Source organism: Epargyreus clarus, unplaced genomic scaffold (assembly GCF_041222505.1).
Source record: "Epargyreus clarus isolate Ecla_fem2 unplaced genomic scaffold, WU_Ecla_fem_2.2 ptg000033l, whole genome shotgun sequence".
Taxonomy (NCBI): Eukaryota; Metazoa; Arthropoda; class Insecta; order Lepidoptera; family Hesperiidae; genus Epargyreus; species Epargyreus clarus.
Window position 1 is genome coordinate 6324066 of NW_027332238.1, and position 17475 is coordinate 6341540.

Consider the following 17475-nt stretch of genomic DNA (forward strand, 5'->3'; position numbering starts at 1 on the left):
TAGTAGTTAAAAATTGGCCTTTCTGATATTTTAATTTATGCGCCTATATGAAATTAACCACTATTTCTGTTATAACAGCAGTGTAGCGCTGCTGTGTTCTGGTTTGAAGTGTGGTAAGGGAGACATATTTATCCATAAATCATGATTAGATGTATATTTAGCAAGGAATCGAAACTTGTTGTTACATAACACCAAGATAATTAAATAAAACATCTCCATACTTATTATAAAATATTTTATTTTAATACATAATACTTAAGTCTTAATAAAATACTTTTGTACAATTCCGTTCAGTTATAATGGATCATTTACATCAGTTATTACTGAGGAGTCCGAGGTTCGAATCCTGGACGTATTTTTATGCTATCCCTGTTTTCTGTTTTAACCTGATTATTGCTATTTTCAAAATCGATTATTACAAAAAAATCGATGACTGCTATTTTCAGAATCGATTACTACAAAAAAATCGATTACTGCTATTTTCAGAATCGATTATTACACAAAAATCGATTATTGCTATTTTCAGAATCGATTATTACACAAAAATCGATTATTGCTATTTTCAGAATCGATTACTACAAAAAAATCGAGTATTGCTATTTTTAGAATCGATTATTACACAAAAGTCGATTATTAACAAATCGATATATAGCACAAATAATTTCGAGTCAGTTTTACTCCAGAAGTCACGCGAGACGGACGTGTCGCAAGCGCTCAAAGTACAAATGGATTCAGTAATGGGTACAGACAGGTAGAGTCCGCGCCAAACTGCTAGTCCACTCTGAATATAGAAACGAGTCGCGTCGCAACAGCAAATTTTAGTAAAAATCGATTAGTAAAATTAAAAAGTCGATTAGTAAAAAATTTAAAATAGCAATAATCGATTACTAGAAATCGATTATTAGACATCGATTATTGCTATTTTAAATCGATTTGTAAAAATAATCGAGTACTAAAAGCAACTATTGCTATTTTAAAATCGATCTGTAAAAACATCCATTCTTAAAAACCAATTATTGCTAATTTAAAGTCAGAAATAATCGATTATCACTATATTCAAAATCGATTAATAAGCAAAAATCGATGTATTTTGTTACAGTTCATCTCGAGTCAATCCTACTTCAGTAACGGCTAGAGACAGACGGTTCGTATGCGCAAAATACACAAATATATTTTACAGAGGTTTTCATAGTTGGTTCCAATAGTTTGCTTGCTTGCTTGTCTGTCTGTCTGTTTGTCACAAAGCACTAGTTCTTGTTCCGCCTGTTCCTGTAGGGCGCGGGCAGCTTCAGGTGCACAGTATTCACGTGCAGCTTCATAGAGTTGGACTGAGAGAAGGCCTTGCCGCAATGCGAACAGATATATGGCTTCGCGCCTGTGTGTACCTGAAACAAAAAATGATCAATATTAGTTTATAAGGCGGTAGAATCACGCGGTTTCAGCCCGGAGGCACCACCGTCACACCTGTTTTTATAAAACACCAGTGTTAAGCGCATAGAAGTGAATCCTTTAGACTCATAAGGACTACTTCCCAAAACGACAATTTCTCAAAAGGTGGTAGAACCCTTTGTGGTTCGACTCCGGCGGCACCACCGTCACACCTATTTCTACCTAATAGCAGCAGTGTTAGGCGCTGCTGTGAAGGGTGTGGTAAGGAAGACAGACTTTTCCGAGGCGTTCCAGCTTAGTCCTCAGGGGTAGCGGCGCATCTGTGGCCGACCATAGGTGGGAATATCTAATCCTATCTGGGGTTGATTACAGATGTCCATGGGCGGCAGTAGCCACTTACTATCAGGTGGACTGTATGCTCGTCTGCTACTCCTATATTATAAAAAAAAGGTCTACATTGTGAAAATTTGAACGTTTCAATAGGTAAAGCGAAAAACACCGAAAAGTAGTCGTTTCTTGTAAGGCAATCCTCATTTATTTTCAAATTATTCTTATTTTTGGTACTTTTTATTTTAGCGGCCACAGTTATACAGGGTGAATTTTTGAAATAGGCCTTCAGGGCCAAATCCGAAACTATACGGATTAGCGAAAAATGCTGAAAGGAGTTACGAGGCCGATTTTGATAAAAACTAAAACTGCATCATTCGTTTTAAAAATATCTTTTTCGCTAGCAGTAAATCAAACGAGTTCATTTTGATAAAAAATACATCCTCTATATTATTCCACTATCTGATAGTGTTGCTTATATGGATCAAATTCTGAGAAGTAATGTTATGTGACAAATTCAAGGATTTTATTTTTTTAAGAAATACAACAAAATACAAGATTTTTTTAAGACACACGGCTTAGTATGACATTACAGACAGCAGAGGCTTAGTAATAAGGTTCCGTTATTACCTTTTGGGTACGGAACCCTAAAATTAGTATTTTATGAATAGGAGAACCTTGAGTGAACCTTGAGACGACCCGTGTGGCGGAGCGGCCACCATACCGGTCTGACGCGCAGAGGGTCCCGGGTTCGATCCCCGGCCAGACAGATATCTGAATGATGAATTTAGATTTCTGTTTCTGGGTCTGGGTGTTTGTGTATTTGTCTATGTGTGTGTCCATGGCACCCACGACACAGGGAATCCTAGTGTGGGGCTGTGAGTGTAGAAAGCGTTTTTTTTTTTTGAGTCATGAGTTTGGAAGGTTGCGGTTATTTCGTTTTGTGTGTATACTCACCCGGTCGTGCCTGTTCAGAGCCGCTTTGTGCTTGAACGCTTTCGGGCAGTGCTTGCACTTGTACGGAGTTTCACCCGTGTGAGTGCGTACGTGAATCTGGAAGCAACGACAAAAGTCATTTCGGAAAAGTATTGTGGCGACCTCCCGCTACTCGTCAAGAGATGGCGCCACGAGTATTCTGAATCACGCTATCGAAGTTTTCTAAACATCCTGCATATATACAAGTTCCGAACTGAGACTGACGGAGCGCGGCCGCTCCCCGGGCATGATCACCTAGCCCACAGGGAGATCTCCCTTTTCCAAAGTATACACCTTACATATAAAATTGTCGTGTCACAATGTTAGTTACCGTACTCCTCCGAAACGGCTTTACGATTTTCACCAAATTTTATATGCATTTTATAGGTCTGAGAATCGGCTACTATCTATTTTTCATACCCCTAAGTGATAGGGTTGTTCATCTTTATCATTTTTATTTATTTATTTTCTAGTGTGTGTGTGTCCGTATGTATGTGTGTGTGAATGTTACGTCACCTGTAGCCGCTGGAAGATGGAGAACTTCTTCGGACACTCCGTACAGTGGAAGGGTCGCTCCCCCGTGTGGATCCGTTGGTGGTACCTCAGGGTGGCTTTCGTCTGAAACGATGGATTAGATATTAACCTCGTAATGGTGATAAGTTTAATCCTAAATTCAAAGTCCGGGCCGCAAGAAGATCTAGGGAAATCCGCGGGCCGCAACCAGGGATGCTACGAAAATCCGCAGGTTGCAAGGAAAGATTCCAGATTATTTCCTTTTTTATATATAGGATTAGCAGATGAGCATGCAATCCAATGGTACGTGGCCTGATGGTAACCCTAGATAGAATTAGATATTCCTACCAGAGGTTGGCCATAGATGCGCCACTACACCTAAGGACTAAGCTGGAATGCCTCGCATAAATATCGTCTCCCTTATCCTTCAAAGCCGAACACAGCAGCGTTTAACACTGCTGTTATAACAGAAATAGGTGTGGCGGTGGTGCTACACAATTACACAGAAGGTTCTACCACGCTTCAGGCCCGGCTTGTTCCGCTTCAGCTTAACGCCACACTACTCCCTACTATCTTTCCTGTCACGCGCTACTCACGATACACTTCTTGCCGCAGATCTCGCACACGACGCTGTCCGCGGGCCGCTTCAGGCTCGGCTTGTTCTGCTTCAACTTCACACCGAGGTGCACACGCTGGTAGTGGATAGTGTAGGATTTCTCGCTTGTGAAGCTGCTCTTACACTGGGGGGAGAGAAAAAATAAGAAATGTGATATAAAATGCGAGGAAAGTATGTGTGTTTGTGGAGACATGAGAGAAGTTATACTTCTTTAGTGTGAAAATGTAATAAAAGACACAAGAGAAGCATGTGTGTACTTATGTACACACGTGAGAAGTTATAGTTATTTAGTGCATTTACTAAATGGAATAGAAAATGCGAGAAAAGTATGTGTGTTTGTTTGTATAGGCATGAGAGAAGTTACACTTCTTTAGTGTGGAAATGTAATAAAATACAAGAGAAGCATGTGTGTTTATGTAGGCATGGGGGAAGTTATACTTCTGTAGTGGATTTATTGGAAATGTAATAAAAGTTACAAGAGAAGCATGTGTGTTTGTGTAGACATGAGAGAAGTTATGCTTCCTTAGTGGATTTACTGGAAATGTAATAAAAGTTACAAGAGAAGCATGTGGATTTCTTGGAAATGTAAGAAAAATTACAAGAGAAGCATGTGTGTTTATGTAGGCATGGGGGAAGTTATACTTCTTTAGTGTGGAAATGTAATAAAGGATACAAGAGAAGCATGTGTGTTTATGTAGGCATGGGAGAAGTTATACTTCTTGGGTGGGTTTAATAAAAACACTAAAAAAATACTGTCCCACTGTTGGCCACGGGTCTTTGTTTTTTTTACGAATGACAATGAAATTGAATGATTTACATTTACTGTAAATGAAATAATATTAAAATAAAAGCGTGTGTTCTTACACCAGCTACAGACTCACTTCAATTATTATCTGATTGTAAAGTTACTTTGGGCACAAAAAAAAAAAAGATATTTTAGGGACAAAAAATATAAAAAATTTTTCATGTAAACATTTTTTTTATAAAACTATTTATTATGTTAAAAATAGTTACAGATTTTTTTATATTAAGTATGATCAAAAAATCTCAAAGGCTTTTTGGGTACACAAAAAAACACTTTAGATAAAAATTAAGTAGATTACAGATTTTGAGAACTTACATCATCACAGTAAACCCTCTCCTTCTCGAGCCCTTGGTGGACCTTCAGATGCTCCGTCAGCTGCTCATCAGACTGGAACCCTTCACCGCATTGTCTACACGACCTAAATTCAAAAATTTACATTAAAAAAAATTATACTTTTGGTGAAACAGGTTTAAAAATAACAGTATTATTCAATCCGTTGTTATATTCATATAGCGAGCTACAAAATCTGCTATAGTTTGAATCATAATTAGGTGTCCAAAATGTAAACAAAGAAATGTCACTGTGAAAATGAACAAGAAACAAAAACTTTAACAAATTCAACAAAAAACGAAACCTTTAACAACTACACACAACTATACACAAACCTTCCAGTTCGATCACAATCACGAAAATGAATAATATCAGCTACGAAACTTAAAAATGACGGCACAAGAAATGTTTTGGATTCCGATTGTGTTACCACTATCACATTTTAATTTTCCTTGTTTTTTTATTATTATGACTGTATGGAACGAAATTGAGGTGATATAAATAATAGATAATGAGAAATGACCTTAATTTATTTAGATTATTATTTTATTATTGTTGTATTACTTTAATATCGTCAAAAATAAGAAACTACCATTTGAAACGTATTTTCTTGATAGGTCAACACGTTTGTTTACATTTTGGTCATCTAATTATGAATCAGACTATATATGGGTATGTGTGTTTGAGGTGTATGTTTTTTTTCTAAGATAAAAAATACAATTACGAGTACGCATCATAGGGTCAAGATGATAGGAGCCCGTTTGTGGGACTTGGCCTGGTAGCTCTAGCGGCTTAAGGGGGGGCGGAAGAGATGGTCCGCCCCGGGCCACCAATCCTTGCACGTTTTCTGCTTAGCCTAAAGGTAGACTGGCAGAGAATGCTTCTAGCATTAAGTCCGCCTTTTATACCAGTGTTAGTTAAGGTATAATAAAGTAAATAAATAAATCCAAGGGGGCTTCCAAACACAGTTGTGGCCGTGTGGCCGTCAGAACCAATCTATGAAATGTGTATCAGTCAGCGGAAAAAAAAGAGTCACCGAATCACAGGGGAACTTTTTACACTGAAGGCCCCATTCGTTCCGCCCCGGACCTCCGACCTTAGTCCGGCACTGCCTGGTAGCGACTTCCGAATACACCTCCTCTCTCATCTACCTTCGTTGCTCCCCGTGTGATCACCGCTAAATATATCTTGTGGGTTTGTGTGTGTGTTTGCGCGCGCGCGTGTGTGTGTGTGTATGTGTGTGCGTGCGTGCGTGCGTGTGTGTGTGTGTGTGTGTGTGTGTGAGTGTGTGTGTGTGAGTTTGTGATCGTGCGCGTATATTTTTTTGCTGTGTGCGTGATTATTTATTATTTTTACGATACGTGCGAACTTATACAACATTATTAACATCATAAAACTTGTAACAGCTTACCGTATTTCCGGATCGCAAAGGCCATTCGTGGAGCACTCGTGGTGTCGTAATAATGCTTTGGAGCTTTGGAACTCCACACCGCACTGCTTACAGCTAGATAATACTGGTCCGCTGTCCTAGAAATAAACGTTAGTGGTTTATGGTGGTAGAATTCTGTGGTTCTACTCCGGGGGCACCACTGTCACACCTGCTTAACTGCGTAATAACACAGTGTTACCATTACCACGTTAACATAGTGTTACGCAGTGTCGTATCATTCTGTATTTTTTGTTTTGTTTTGCAATCGTTTCAATAATATAATAATAATAATATTTTCTTTATTTCAGACCCTTTTTTTTACAGTCCATAGATTTGGTTAGTACATATTTTCTTAAATCTATGTTAGTGTACAACAAACAAAACAAGGGGGTTAGTGTTAAAGACAACTTAGCCTATGTTAGTAAAGACAAACCAATTATGTTAGTAGTTTGAAGGTGGTAGAACCCTTTTTGGTTCGACTCCGGCGGCACGACAGCCACACCTATTTCAACCTAATAACAGCAGTGTTAGGCGCTGCTGTGTTCCGGTTTGAAGGATGTGGTAAGGGAGACAGACTTTTCCGAGGCGTTCCAGCTTAGTCCTCAGGGGTAGCGGCGCATCTGTGGCCGACCTCAGGTAGGAATATCTAATCCTATCTGGGGTTGATTACAGATGTCCATAGGCGGCAGTAGCCACTTACCATCAGGTGGACTGCATGCTCGTCCGTTACTCTTGTATTATAAACAAAAAAGACAATTAAAACAAAAAACTTAAGTACACACACACTTGTTGGCTCGTGTGTGTACACCATTCCAGCGGGCCCAGAGAGGGCTGTCTGGTTTGCATACCAATGTGTTAAGGAGGGCGTTGGTGCTCCCCACAACCCGCTTCATCATCGACGCCATACGTTTGCGGACGATTGCGTAAAGTCGTCATTCTATCTTCGGACGTCCAGACGCACGGCAGGCTACCACCCCTTTTTTTTTTTTTTTTTTTCTCGAGGGGTAAACCTTCAAAAGGTACCCGACGACGTGGGAGCGACGCCGGGTTATGTGGGATTTTTACCGTACTAAAACCCCCCCGGTGGCCGTCCTCAACGCTTGTTGGAGAACTCCGGGATCTCCGACGGAACACAACCGGAGCCCTCCAAGCGCGATGCCCCGATCGGGCTCTACCCTGGGGGAGCAGTTTTCGCTCCTCCCTCACCATGTAGTGTTTACGACGGTATGCGACCACACATACCGCCGTCCTTCCCGGGGTCGCTTGCTGGACGGTTCGAGCTCCCACTCTTGCCGCCCGCAACCCCGGAAGCCCCCTTTTAGTCGCCTCCTACGACAGGCAGGGGATACCATAGCCCTATTCTAGTCCCGGAACTACAGGGACAAGGCTACCACCCCTATCAAGTCGACCTTCCTTTGATTCGTATGAAGCGTTTTGCCTCGTCTTTTCTAATACGAACCGCCAAGGATTGGAATGCTCTGCCGGCTTCTGTGTTTCCCGACAAATATAATCTAGGAGTCTTCAAGTCAAGAGTGAATAGGCTACTTCTAGGCAAGCGTGGCACATCTTAGGCCTCATCGAAGCTTACCATCAGGCGAGATCGAGGCCAAGCGCATGCCTTTCAACTAATAAAAAAAAATTTAAAAAAAAAGTCATCGATCCGAGCCAACACCACCACTTCCCCAACACCACCCTCAGCACATTGTTATACTGCACGCGCAGAGCTCTGAGGGTCCGCTGCTTATAGTTCGCCCACAGACTGCAGGTGTATACATTTTGGCAATAACCTCTAAAAAGTGACAGGTTTACCTGTTTACTTGTTCTCAATGCTTGTGACACCTTTTTTATTAAATACGCCAAAGAAGTATAACTTCTGACGTGTGTTACTCATATTTTTATATAATTTTATTTAAAATTTGTTATATTATAATATTCTAAGTAGTATTTTTAAATAATGCAAACACACTTTTTTTAGTTATACTTTTTTATGTAAATATATCACGAAATTCCGACATTGATATAACGTTATTATCCCAACCATTTAATTAAAAAGTAACAAAACATTTTTTTTCCTTTTTTAAGTTATAATCTTTCTAAGTACTATTTTTAAATAGTTACCTTACCAATAAATGTAAAAACACATATAAATAATATTTCTTTTTTATTAATATTATATTTGTCTTAAAACAATGATACTCACGAGAAATGTAAAAAAACATTTTTTTTTATTTGTATATTTTTTTTTTTAAGTGAAACTTCTTTATTCATAATATGTTTAAGTATTATAAAATAATGATACTCACCTCGTGGTTCCTATGTGCCCTTTTCTTATGCATACGTAGTCCAAAGTCTCCTATAAAAGATTCCCCACAAAGCTCGCAACAAAAGTTTGAAGGATGCTGCAGTCTTATATGTGTAAGATGACTCGTCGATTTCCTAAAAAAAATAAAAAATTGGTCCGAAAAAAAGTCGGTAGCATATTTTTTACAAAAAAAAAATTTGTAAAAATATTGTACTTTCTTTAGAAATTAAAAATTGTTTAGCAAAAAATATTTTTATATGTACAGGGTGAATTTTTCAAATAGGCCTTCAGGGACAAATCCGAAACTATAAGGATTAGCGAAAAATGCTGAAAGGAGTTACGAGGCCGAATTTGATGAAAACTAAAACTGCATCATTAGTTTTTTAAAATATATTTTTCCTTAGCCGGGAATCGAACGAGTTCATTTTGAAAAAAATACACCCTGTATATTATTCCACTATGTGATAGTGTCGCTTATAAGGATAATATATATTAAAAATAACTCGTAACAAAATGATTAAAGGCAATTTAAGTCGGTGGTGTTTTCATAAAAATATGTCAGAAAGTAATCAATATATTTTCTACTCAACATATTTAAAAAATCGTTATAATGTATAAGTTTTTTGTTTTTTAATGAAAATATTTCACTAGAGTTGAATACTATTTTCGTTTCCGAAAAAGCAAAAAACAAAAAATTCTTTTTAAATGACAATTGAGATGTACAAAATTTTTAAACAAAAAAGAATTGTGTATAAAAAAACAGAATAAAAAAGAATTAAACGTTTGCTTTTTTCTAAGTTTAATTTTATTATTATTATTTATATTTTAATTTAAAATTTCAGGTTATGTTTACTTTAATTATTTGTCTTTTCTTCATATTTCTTCATAAAAATAAAAAAAAAACTATCTAGAAAAAAAAGTAAACGTTTGTAGTTAAAAATTAAAGTTTTATTATTTTCAATTAAAGTATTAACACAATACCACTATTTGAAACTGATGCCCAGCAGTGGTACATACAAAGGGTTGCTATACTTACGCGAAGGATGCACCACATATCTTACACTTGAATGTAAATCCATTATGCCATTTACAATGTTCTTTCGCGCGGTGACTGAAAAAAAATATAAAAATATAAATGAAAAGTTATAACTAATTCATACATATAAATAAAATTGGAGTGTCTGTTTTTAATATTGAAATAACTGCTTTTTACTACATGCATATGAATATACATACGGTACATACACCAAAATAACATTTTTTACAATTTTTGTCTGTTTGTCTGTCTGTTTGTTCTGGCTTAACTCTGAAACGGCTGGACCGATTTTGACTGGACTTTTATTGGCAGGTAGCTGATGTAATAAGGAGTGACTTAGGCTACTTATATTTTAGAACTAGCTGTGCCCGTTTCCTTTTAACGCGGGTGAAACCGCGGGGCACAGCTAGTATAATAATAAAAATATATATTCTAAGGCACAGAACAACGGTTGAAACTCGGCTCTGATTTTTCAAAATTATGTTCCTATTAGAAATTAATTATCACTTGCTTAAACGGTGAAGGAAAACATCGCGAGGAAACCTGCATACCTGAGAAATTTTAAAAAGTTTTCAAAGGTATGTGAAGTCTACCAATACGCACTTGGCCGGCGCGGTGGACTATGGCCTAATCCTTCTCATTCTGAGAGGAGACCCGTGCCCAGCAGTGGAATTCAAAAGCATGCAAGCAGCATGAAGAATTCAAAAGCACATAAAAGTGAAAAAGGAAAACGAAATCACTGTAATGATTGCATGCATATATCATGGATGATTTGTGTGTGTGTGTGTGTGTGTGTGTGTGAATGTGAGAAATCAAGCGTGTATGCGTCTTTGCATGGATGTGCGTTTGAGCTCGCATATATGTCGCGCCAATAGATTAGTAAAGATTACTCACTCCTAACAAGAAAATGTACTGCGCATATGTGAAAATAATCCTTAAGCAAGCATGATTGTTTTCATGCCAGTGTGTCATCCTACATATGTAAGTATGTTATGTATATGTGTGCGAGATAGTATTCATGTGGATGTGTCAGTGTACGCGTGTGTGTATATACATGAACACACACCTGGACCTGGCCACGTGGTGACACAGCTTGCACATGTACTTGCGCTTGTGTGTGTTGATGACGTGTGCTCTCAGGAAGCGGGACTCCGGCCATCTCGAGAAGCATATGTCACACTCGTAGGCACCATTTTTCTGTTAAAATACAAATATACATACATAATATACATCCCTACATAGGGTGAATTTTTCAAATGGGCCTTCAGGGCCAAATCCGAAACTTTAAGAAAGAAACTATAAGTCGGCCAAATAATGTGCCGCTACCCCTGAGGACTAAGCTGGAACGCCTCGGAAAAGTATGTCTCCCTTACCACACCCTTCAAACCGGAACACAGCAGCGCTTAACACTGCTGTTATGAGGCAGAAATAAGCGTGACCAGGGCCGGATTTAGAGGTCTAGAGGCCTTGGGGCAACAAAGGAGTGGAGGCCCCCTGGCCACAAATTATTTTCCGAATAAAACGAACAATTTTTTCAGTTGACTTTTTCAATAAATATTTTATTGTGAAACGCAGGTAGATTCTTCTAGTATTCATGTTTGTACAAAGTACTGTAGATAATGGGAAAACAGCAAAAACAAATATCAAAGGAAAAGATTTATTTTTTTTACTAGTGTTTACTACTCGGAATTAAGAAAAAACAATTCCGACGTCTCTATTGTGGGGGCCCCTCTTTTGTGGAGGCCCCGGGCTGCCGCCCCGGTTGCCGTCCCTTAAATCCGGCCCTGGGTGTGACGGTGGTGCCGCCGGGGTCGAACCACAAAGGGTTCTACCTTCAGCAATACCCTTTGCAGTCAAATAAAAAGTATATAGTTGCACGGACGTTCTTGCCGCGGACGTGTAAGATGTGGAATGAGCTTCCTCCCGAGGTATTCCCGGAGCGCTATGACATGGGGCTCTTCAAAAAAGGTGCAAAAAGAGCTCTCATACAAAGCCGGCGATGCATTGGCGACTCCTCTGGTGTTGCAAATGTCCATAGGCGGTGTTGACTACTTTCCATCAGGTAGCCCGTCTGCTTTATCGTTAGGCTCAAATATAAAAAAAAATATATTATGTACTTACCGGATCATGACGTTGCATATGATTCCTATACGTGGCATCAGTTATAAAACCCTTATAACACTTATCACATTTATATGCAGAATTTAAATAGTTAAACGATGTTTTCCTTGCTTCTATTTCTTCTAATTGTTCTTCTTTCGTCAAATGTACAATTTCAACATCTTTCAAATGAAATTCATTTGAATCTTGCGTATCACTGTCAATTTCATCATTATTGTCAGTATGGTCAATATTACTGACAGTATGAAGAATATTGTCAGTAGGATCAATATTATTGACAGTATCAATATTACTGTCAGTGTGATCAATATTTTTGTCAATATTATTGATATTGTCCACGTGAAGGCTTTCAAGGAATGGATCAGTGAGATGGTGGGGGATATCTTCACATTTTATTGTCACTATATCGAATTGTGTTTTTTTGTCTTTGTCTTTGCGCTTCCGTTTCCTCCTTTTCGGTTTGTCTATGGTCTGTTTCACGTCGAAATTTCCATCTTCAAAATCGTCGTTGAATACCTCTAAATCTTCTCTTTCTTCTACAGAAAAAAGAGAATAAAGATTAATATATTAAAGGTGGTAGAACCCTTTGTGGTTCGACTCCGGCGGCATCACCGCAACACCTATTTCTGTTATAACAGCAGTGTAGCGCTGCTGTGTTCTGGTTTGAAGTATGGTAAGGGAGACATACATTTCCGACGCGTTCTAGTTTAGTCCTCAGGGATACTGGCGCTGTAGCCGACCTCTGGTAGAAATATCTAATCCTATCTGGGGTAGATTACAAATATTCATGGGTGGCAGTAGCCACTTATAGTCTGCGCCAAACTGCTAGTCCGCTCTGAAGTTGTTGCGAGCAGGTGTAGTCATACAATTTACTATGGCGACGCAATTCATTTCTATATTCAGAGCGGACTAGCAGTTTTACGCGGACTATACCATCAGGTGGACTGCATGCTCGTCTGCTATTCCTATATTATAAAAGAACTGTCTATCAAATCAAATCAAATCATTTTTTTTAATTCAAAATAGGTTCTTTACAAAGCACTTTTTGAATGTCAATACAAGTACCACCACTTCACAAGGTGTTTCGTTATGGAGAAGAAGCTTATAACATCAGCATATTGCTGTTCTGGCTACATGGTTGGGTTAAGAGAGGCCCCTATAAAGCCAGCCAATTTTATTTCTTAGTAATAGCACCTGTGCACGATTTCATAGTAATCCTGGCAGTGTTGGACTAAGGTCGGAGGCCCGGAGCGGAAAGTTGAAAGGCCCCCAGTGTAAAAAGTTCGCCTGTGCTTCGGTGACCTTTTCTTTTCGCTGACTGATACAAATTTCATATATTGTTTGGTTCTGATGACGTTTTTTTAGCAACTGTGTTTGGAAGCCCCCCAGGATGCCGGGGTGGACCGCCCCTTAAGCCGCTAGAGTCCTGGTTCTCAGGGGTAGCAACCCATCTATGGCCGAACTGAGGTAGTACTTTAATTTTATCTGTGTGTTTGTGTACACATGCCTATAAGCTTCTGTATGTGATGGTGTGTGTGATAGCGTGATTGTGTGACGTGTGTGTATGTATTTGTGTGTGTGTGTGTGTGTGTTATTTACCAAAATAAACAAACCTTTAATGTTAGCGTCCTCGTGAACATAAGATATGGTCGGGTTGGTCTTATTCTGCTTGTATGGTAGGATGAGTTCATGTATCTCTCTATTTAAGGACCGGATGTAATTCATGGAGAGCTAAAACAATTTATTTTGTTATTACATTTATTACATTTAAATGCCTTATTCAAATTAAATTGAAGCTAGAACTCTGTTTAACTCGAGCTGCACAGTTGTTACACCTATTTCTGTCTAATAACAATAGTGTTAAGCGCTGCTGTGTTCCGCTTTGAAGTGTGGTAAGCGAGACACAGACAAGCATGCAGTCCATCTGATGATAAATGACTATAACCGGCCATGGACATCTGTAATCAACCCCAGATAAGATTAAATATTAGTACCTGAGGTCGGCCACAGATGCGCCGCTGCCGACTAAGCTAGAACGCCTCAGAAAAGTATGGCTGCCTTACCACACTTCAAACCAGAACACAGCAGCGCTACACTGCTGTTATAACAGAAATAGATGTGGTGGTACTGTTGGACTCGAACCAGAAAGGGTTCTTCAATATCTTACCTCCCCCTGCTCCTGCAGGCAGTACTTGAGGAACTCCTGGGCGTTACAGCATTTCTCCCTGAAGGTGACATACTTGAGGAGTAGAGTGCTGCAGTAGCTGCAGACATGCTGCGGCAGACCATCTCCAGCTGTGATCTGTAACCGTGACAGTTCTATCATAATATTGTAGTTTTAAAATTACAAATTAATTATCACTTGCTAAAACGGTGAAGGAAAACATCGTGAGGAAACCTGCACACCTGAGAGATTTATAACAAACAAATGTCTAAGGTGTCGCACTATAGCAAAAGTGTCGTGAGAATTTTTCGTGACGCTCGCCTATCCCCCTTACCCAGTGTACCGCGTGATAAGGAACTTCATTCCAAAATCTCAAAGGTATGTGATGTCTACCAATACGCACTTGGCCAGCGCGGTGGACTATGGCCTAATCCTTCTCATTCTGAGAGGAGACCCGTGCCCAGCAGTTATGGGTTGATGATGATGATGACTGTAGCTTTAGCGGTGATAGATCTCCCTGCGTGCTACGTGATCATGCCCAGGAAGCGGTTAAGCTCCGACAATCTCAGTTCGGAACTTGTATATGTACAAGTTTAGAAAACTTCGATAGCGTGATTCAGAATACTCTTGGCGCCATCTCTTGATGAGTAGCGAGAACTCGCCACAGCTAAAGGTGTTTTTAAATCAAAAATATTTTATTCAAAGTAGATTCTATACAGAACTCTTTTTTATGAATATATCCAATTTTTTTTACATCATTTAATTCAGACATAGTCCATATTTTGTTAGTATTTACATTGTACTTAAAAAAATATATTAAAATTTATCATAATTAAAAAGAAACAAAAAATAATAATAAATGAATAACAAAGAGAACAATACAACTAAAATTATTCTCTATGTGACATTCCCACGGAGGTCACGTGCACCATATTCCAGTGGCTCATTATTGGGCTGTTGATCTTATGACTAATGACGCTTACGAGGCTGTTGGTGCTGCCAGTCACATGTCGCATCAGGGATGCGGTCCCCTTGCGTATGATTGCATAAAAATCATCTACACGCGCTTCAGTAAACATTTCCCAGATGGTAGAACCCTCAGTGGTTCGACTGCGGCGGCACCACCGCCACACCTATTTCTACCTAATAACAGCAGTGTTAGGCGTTGCTGTGTTCCGGTTTGAAGGGTGTGGTAAGGGAAACAGACTTTTCCGAGGCGTTCCAGCTTAGTCCTCAGGGGTAGCGGCGTATCTGTGGACGACCTCAGGTAGGAATATCTAATCCTATCTGGGGTTGATTACAGATGTCCATGGGCGGCAGTAGCCACTTACCATCAGGTGGACTGCATGCTCGTCTGCTACTCTTATATTATAAAAAAAAAATCCTGATGCACTGCAGTAACGTGGCAGCCCCATCAATTCCCATTAAACTTCCTTTTGCCAATAAGATTCTTATACATTTTTATTTTATCAGAATGCAGCAGGTAACGTTTTTCAACAAGCCGTAAAGCCTTAAAGGCTTGGTGTTTTAACATATGAGGTGTTATTGAATTTGTCTAAATTGTAGTACTGACATAGGCTGTATTTTCAGTCAGCTTTTTTTGTTTTTATAATGATTATTTATTCATATATTTATTGTAACACTAACACCAAGATAAAGTACAACAGGGCAAACTGGGCCTGATGGTATTCTCTACCAATCAGCCCTTGGTGAATGGGGAAAATTTGCAGCAGGTGTTAAATAAATAAACTATATAATACACTAAGCATAAATAAATAATATATATTGTACATACATACATAAATATGTTTAAAATATAATAAATAAATATACACATGAGTGATAAGAGAAAAAAAAATATGTTATGAATATTAAATTTTCTTAAAACCTCAAAAAAATGAAACTTTGAGATTTTTTTAAGCAAGTTATAATTAATTTGTAATACACACAACTTTGTAAAAGTAGGTATATGTCTGGGAATTGAATCCTGGACTTTTCGATTGAGAAGTAGTTTCTAATCACTAACCAACAGTGCTTCTGCCAGATGATTAAAAATGATTTCTTGGAACAAAAATCTGTTTTTTTTGGAAACTTCAGATTATCCCCCGATAATAAATAAGGGATGATTATAGTAAAGAGATGCAAGTTGAAAAAGATTTTTTTTACTATATTTGAAGTCAATAATTAAGAAAGTAATAAAAAAGTAGAATTAATAAAAATATAACATATTTCTTAACTTACCTGTTCTCCAGTTAAAATAACGAAAGCTTGGGACAGTTCGATTTTCAAAAAACTATACAATTTCACGTTATCTGTTGCTAAACAAACACGACACGCCATCAGCTCTTCCATTTTTCACTTATTTTAAATAAAGAAACATAAAAATCTTTTTTATTTGCATAGACACAATTTGACACAAAAACAATAATTATTATTATTTATTGCAATGTTTGACAATTGGTTACAGTGTAGTTAGATAGCAGAGGTCGCGATAAATATGAACTAATTTGACGTATCGATTTAGGTCATGTCTGCCACGCCCTGATTGAATTGATTAATTTTAAACCTCGATCTATTAAAATAAATCCTTTTAAAGTAAATATTAATAGTATATTGGCTATTGTTGCACGATTGTTAATTAATATAGTTGCTAATATTTAATTAAATAGTACGCCTACTTGTACACTACTCTGTCAACTAAAGATTCTTTTTTTCTTTTTCGACACACATTTTATTTGAATGCCAATGACAAATATATAATTAATTTTTTGTAGTATTTTTAAACGTCAACAAAATACAATACGCATTACGCAATATGCATAAAATAGTAAAATTATCCTTGGATCACTTAATTAAATATATATAAATTAGTATAAATTACAAAAAGTAAGTGTTAAATCTTTTAAAAAAATATTAGAAGGCAACAAAAGATTAGTTCTAGGAAATAAATTTTAAAATTTAATATTTGAAATCTCATTCTATCATTTTGAAATAAAGAAATAAAATTGGATAGAAACAAAATGATTATGGCTGTGCTGCCAGTACATTACGGAGGACCTATTTCCGATTGTATAAATGTATAGTCTACAATCTGTGGTCTGTGGTTATTGCTAGGGATGGGTTATGTCGAATATTTTTTTTTCGATTGTTTTGTTTTTATATCATAATAAATTTTAATTGTTTTTAATAATTATTATAAAAAAGTTTAAGTACAGAATAAATGAGAAGTACAATTTACACATTTTAATATCTTCCTATTTTTTTTTTAAGAAAAGCCAATTAAGTTATATGTCTTGTTTTTAATGAAATAAAATTTAATAAAATTCAATTTACTATAAACGCACTTTTTGCAAGTAAACTAAAAATAACCCTATAATTTGTCAAGTACAAGTCGAACTCGCACACGGGAGGTTCCGTACCACCAACATTTCCATATTTTTTTAATTTTAAGTATTTGTTATAATAGCA

At 37.6% G+C, this 17475-nt stretch overlaps 1 protein-coding gene across 1 annotated transcript; it reads right to left on the reverse strand.

Moving 5' to 3' along the window:
* Positions 1-867: 867 nt before the first annotated feature.
* Positions 868-16721, reverse strand: LOC140755655 (uncharacterized). The gene is made up of 13 exons (XM_073090956.1): positions 16249-16721; positions 14011-14145; positions 13457-13574; positions 11844-12379; positions 10789-10919; positions 9723-9797; positions 8688-8820; positions 6367-6482; positions 4941-5043; positions 3801-3944; positions 3208-3309; positions 2674-2769; positions 868-1385 (listed from the first exon to the last, which is right to left on the reverse strand). The coding sequence occupies exons 1-13, from the start codon at positions 16357-16359 to the stop codon at positions 1248-1250; spliced, it is 1938 nt and encodes a 645-aa protein (XP_072947057.1). The 5' UTR covers positions 16360-16721; the 3' UTR covers positions 868-1247.
* Between the last annotated feature and the right edge of the window lie 754 nt (positions 16722-17475).

Coding starts and splice junctions, on each gene's coding strand:
- LOC140755655 (XM_073090956.1), bottom strand. CDS start 16,359: ATGGAAGAGCTGATGGCGTGTCGTGTTTGTTTAGCAACAGATAACGTG. Junction 9,798..10,788: donor CACCACGTGGCCAGGTCCAG/GTGTGTGTTCAT, acceptor ATTTTTTTTCAG/TCACCGCGCGAAAGAACATT. Junction 5,044..6,366: donor CTTTGCGATCCGGAAATACG/GTAAGCTGTTAC, acceptor TTTTGAATTTAG/GTCGTGTAGACAATGCGGTG.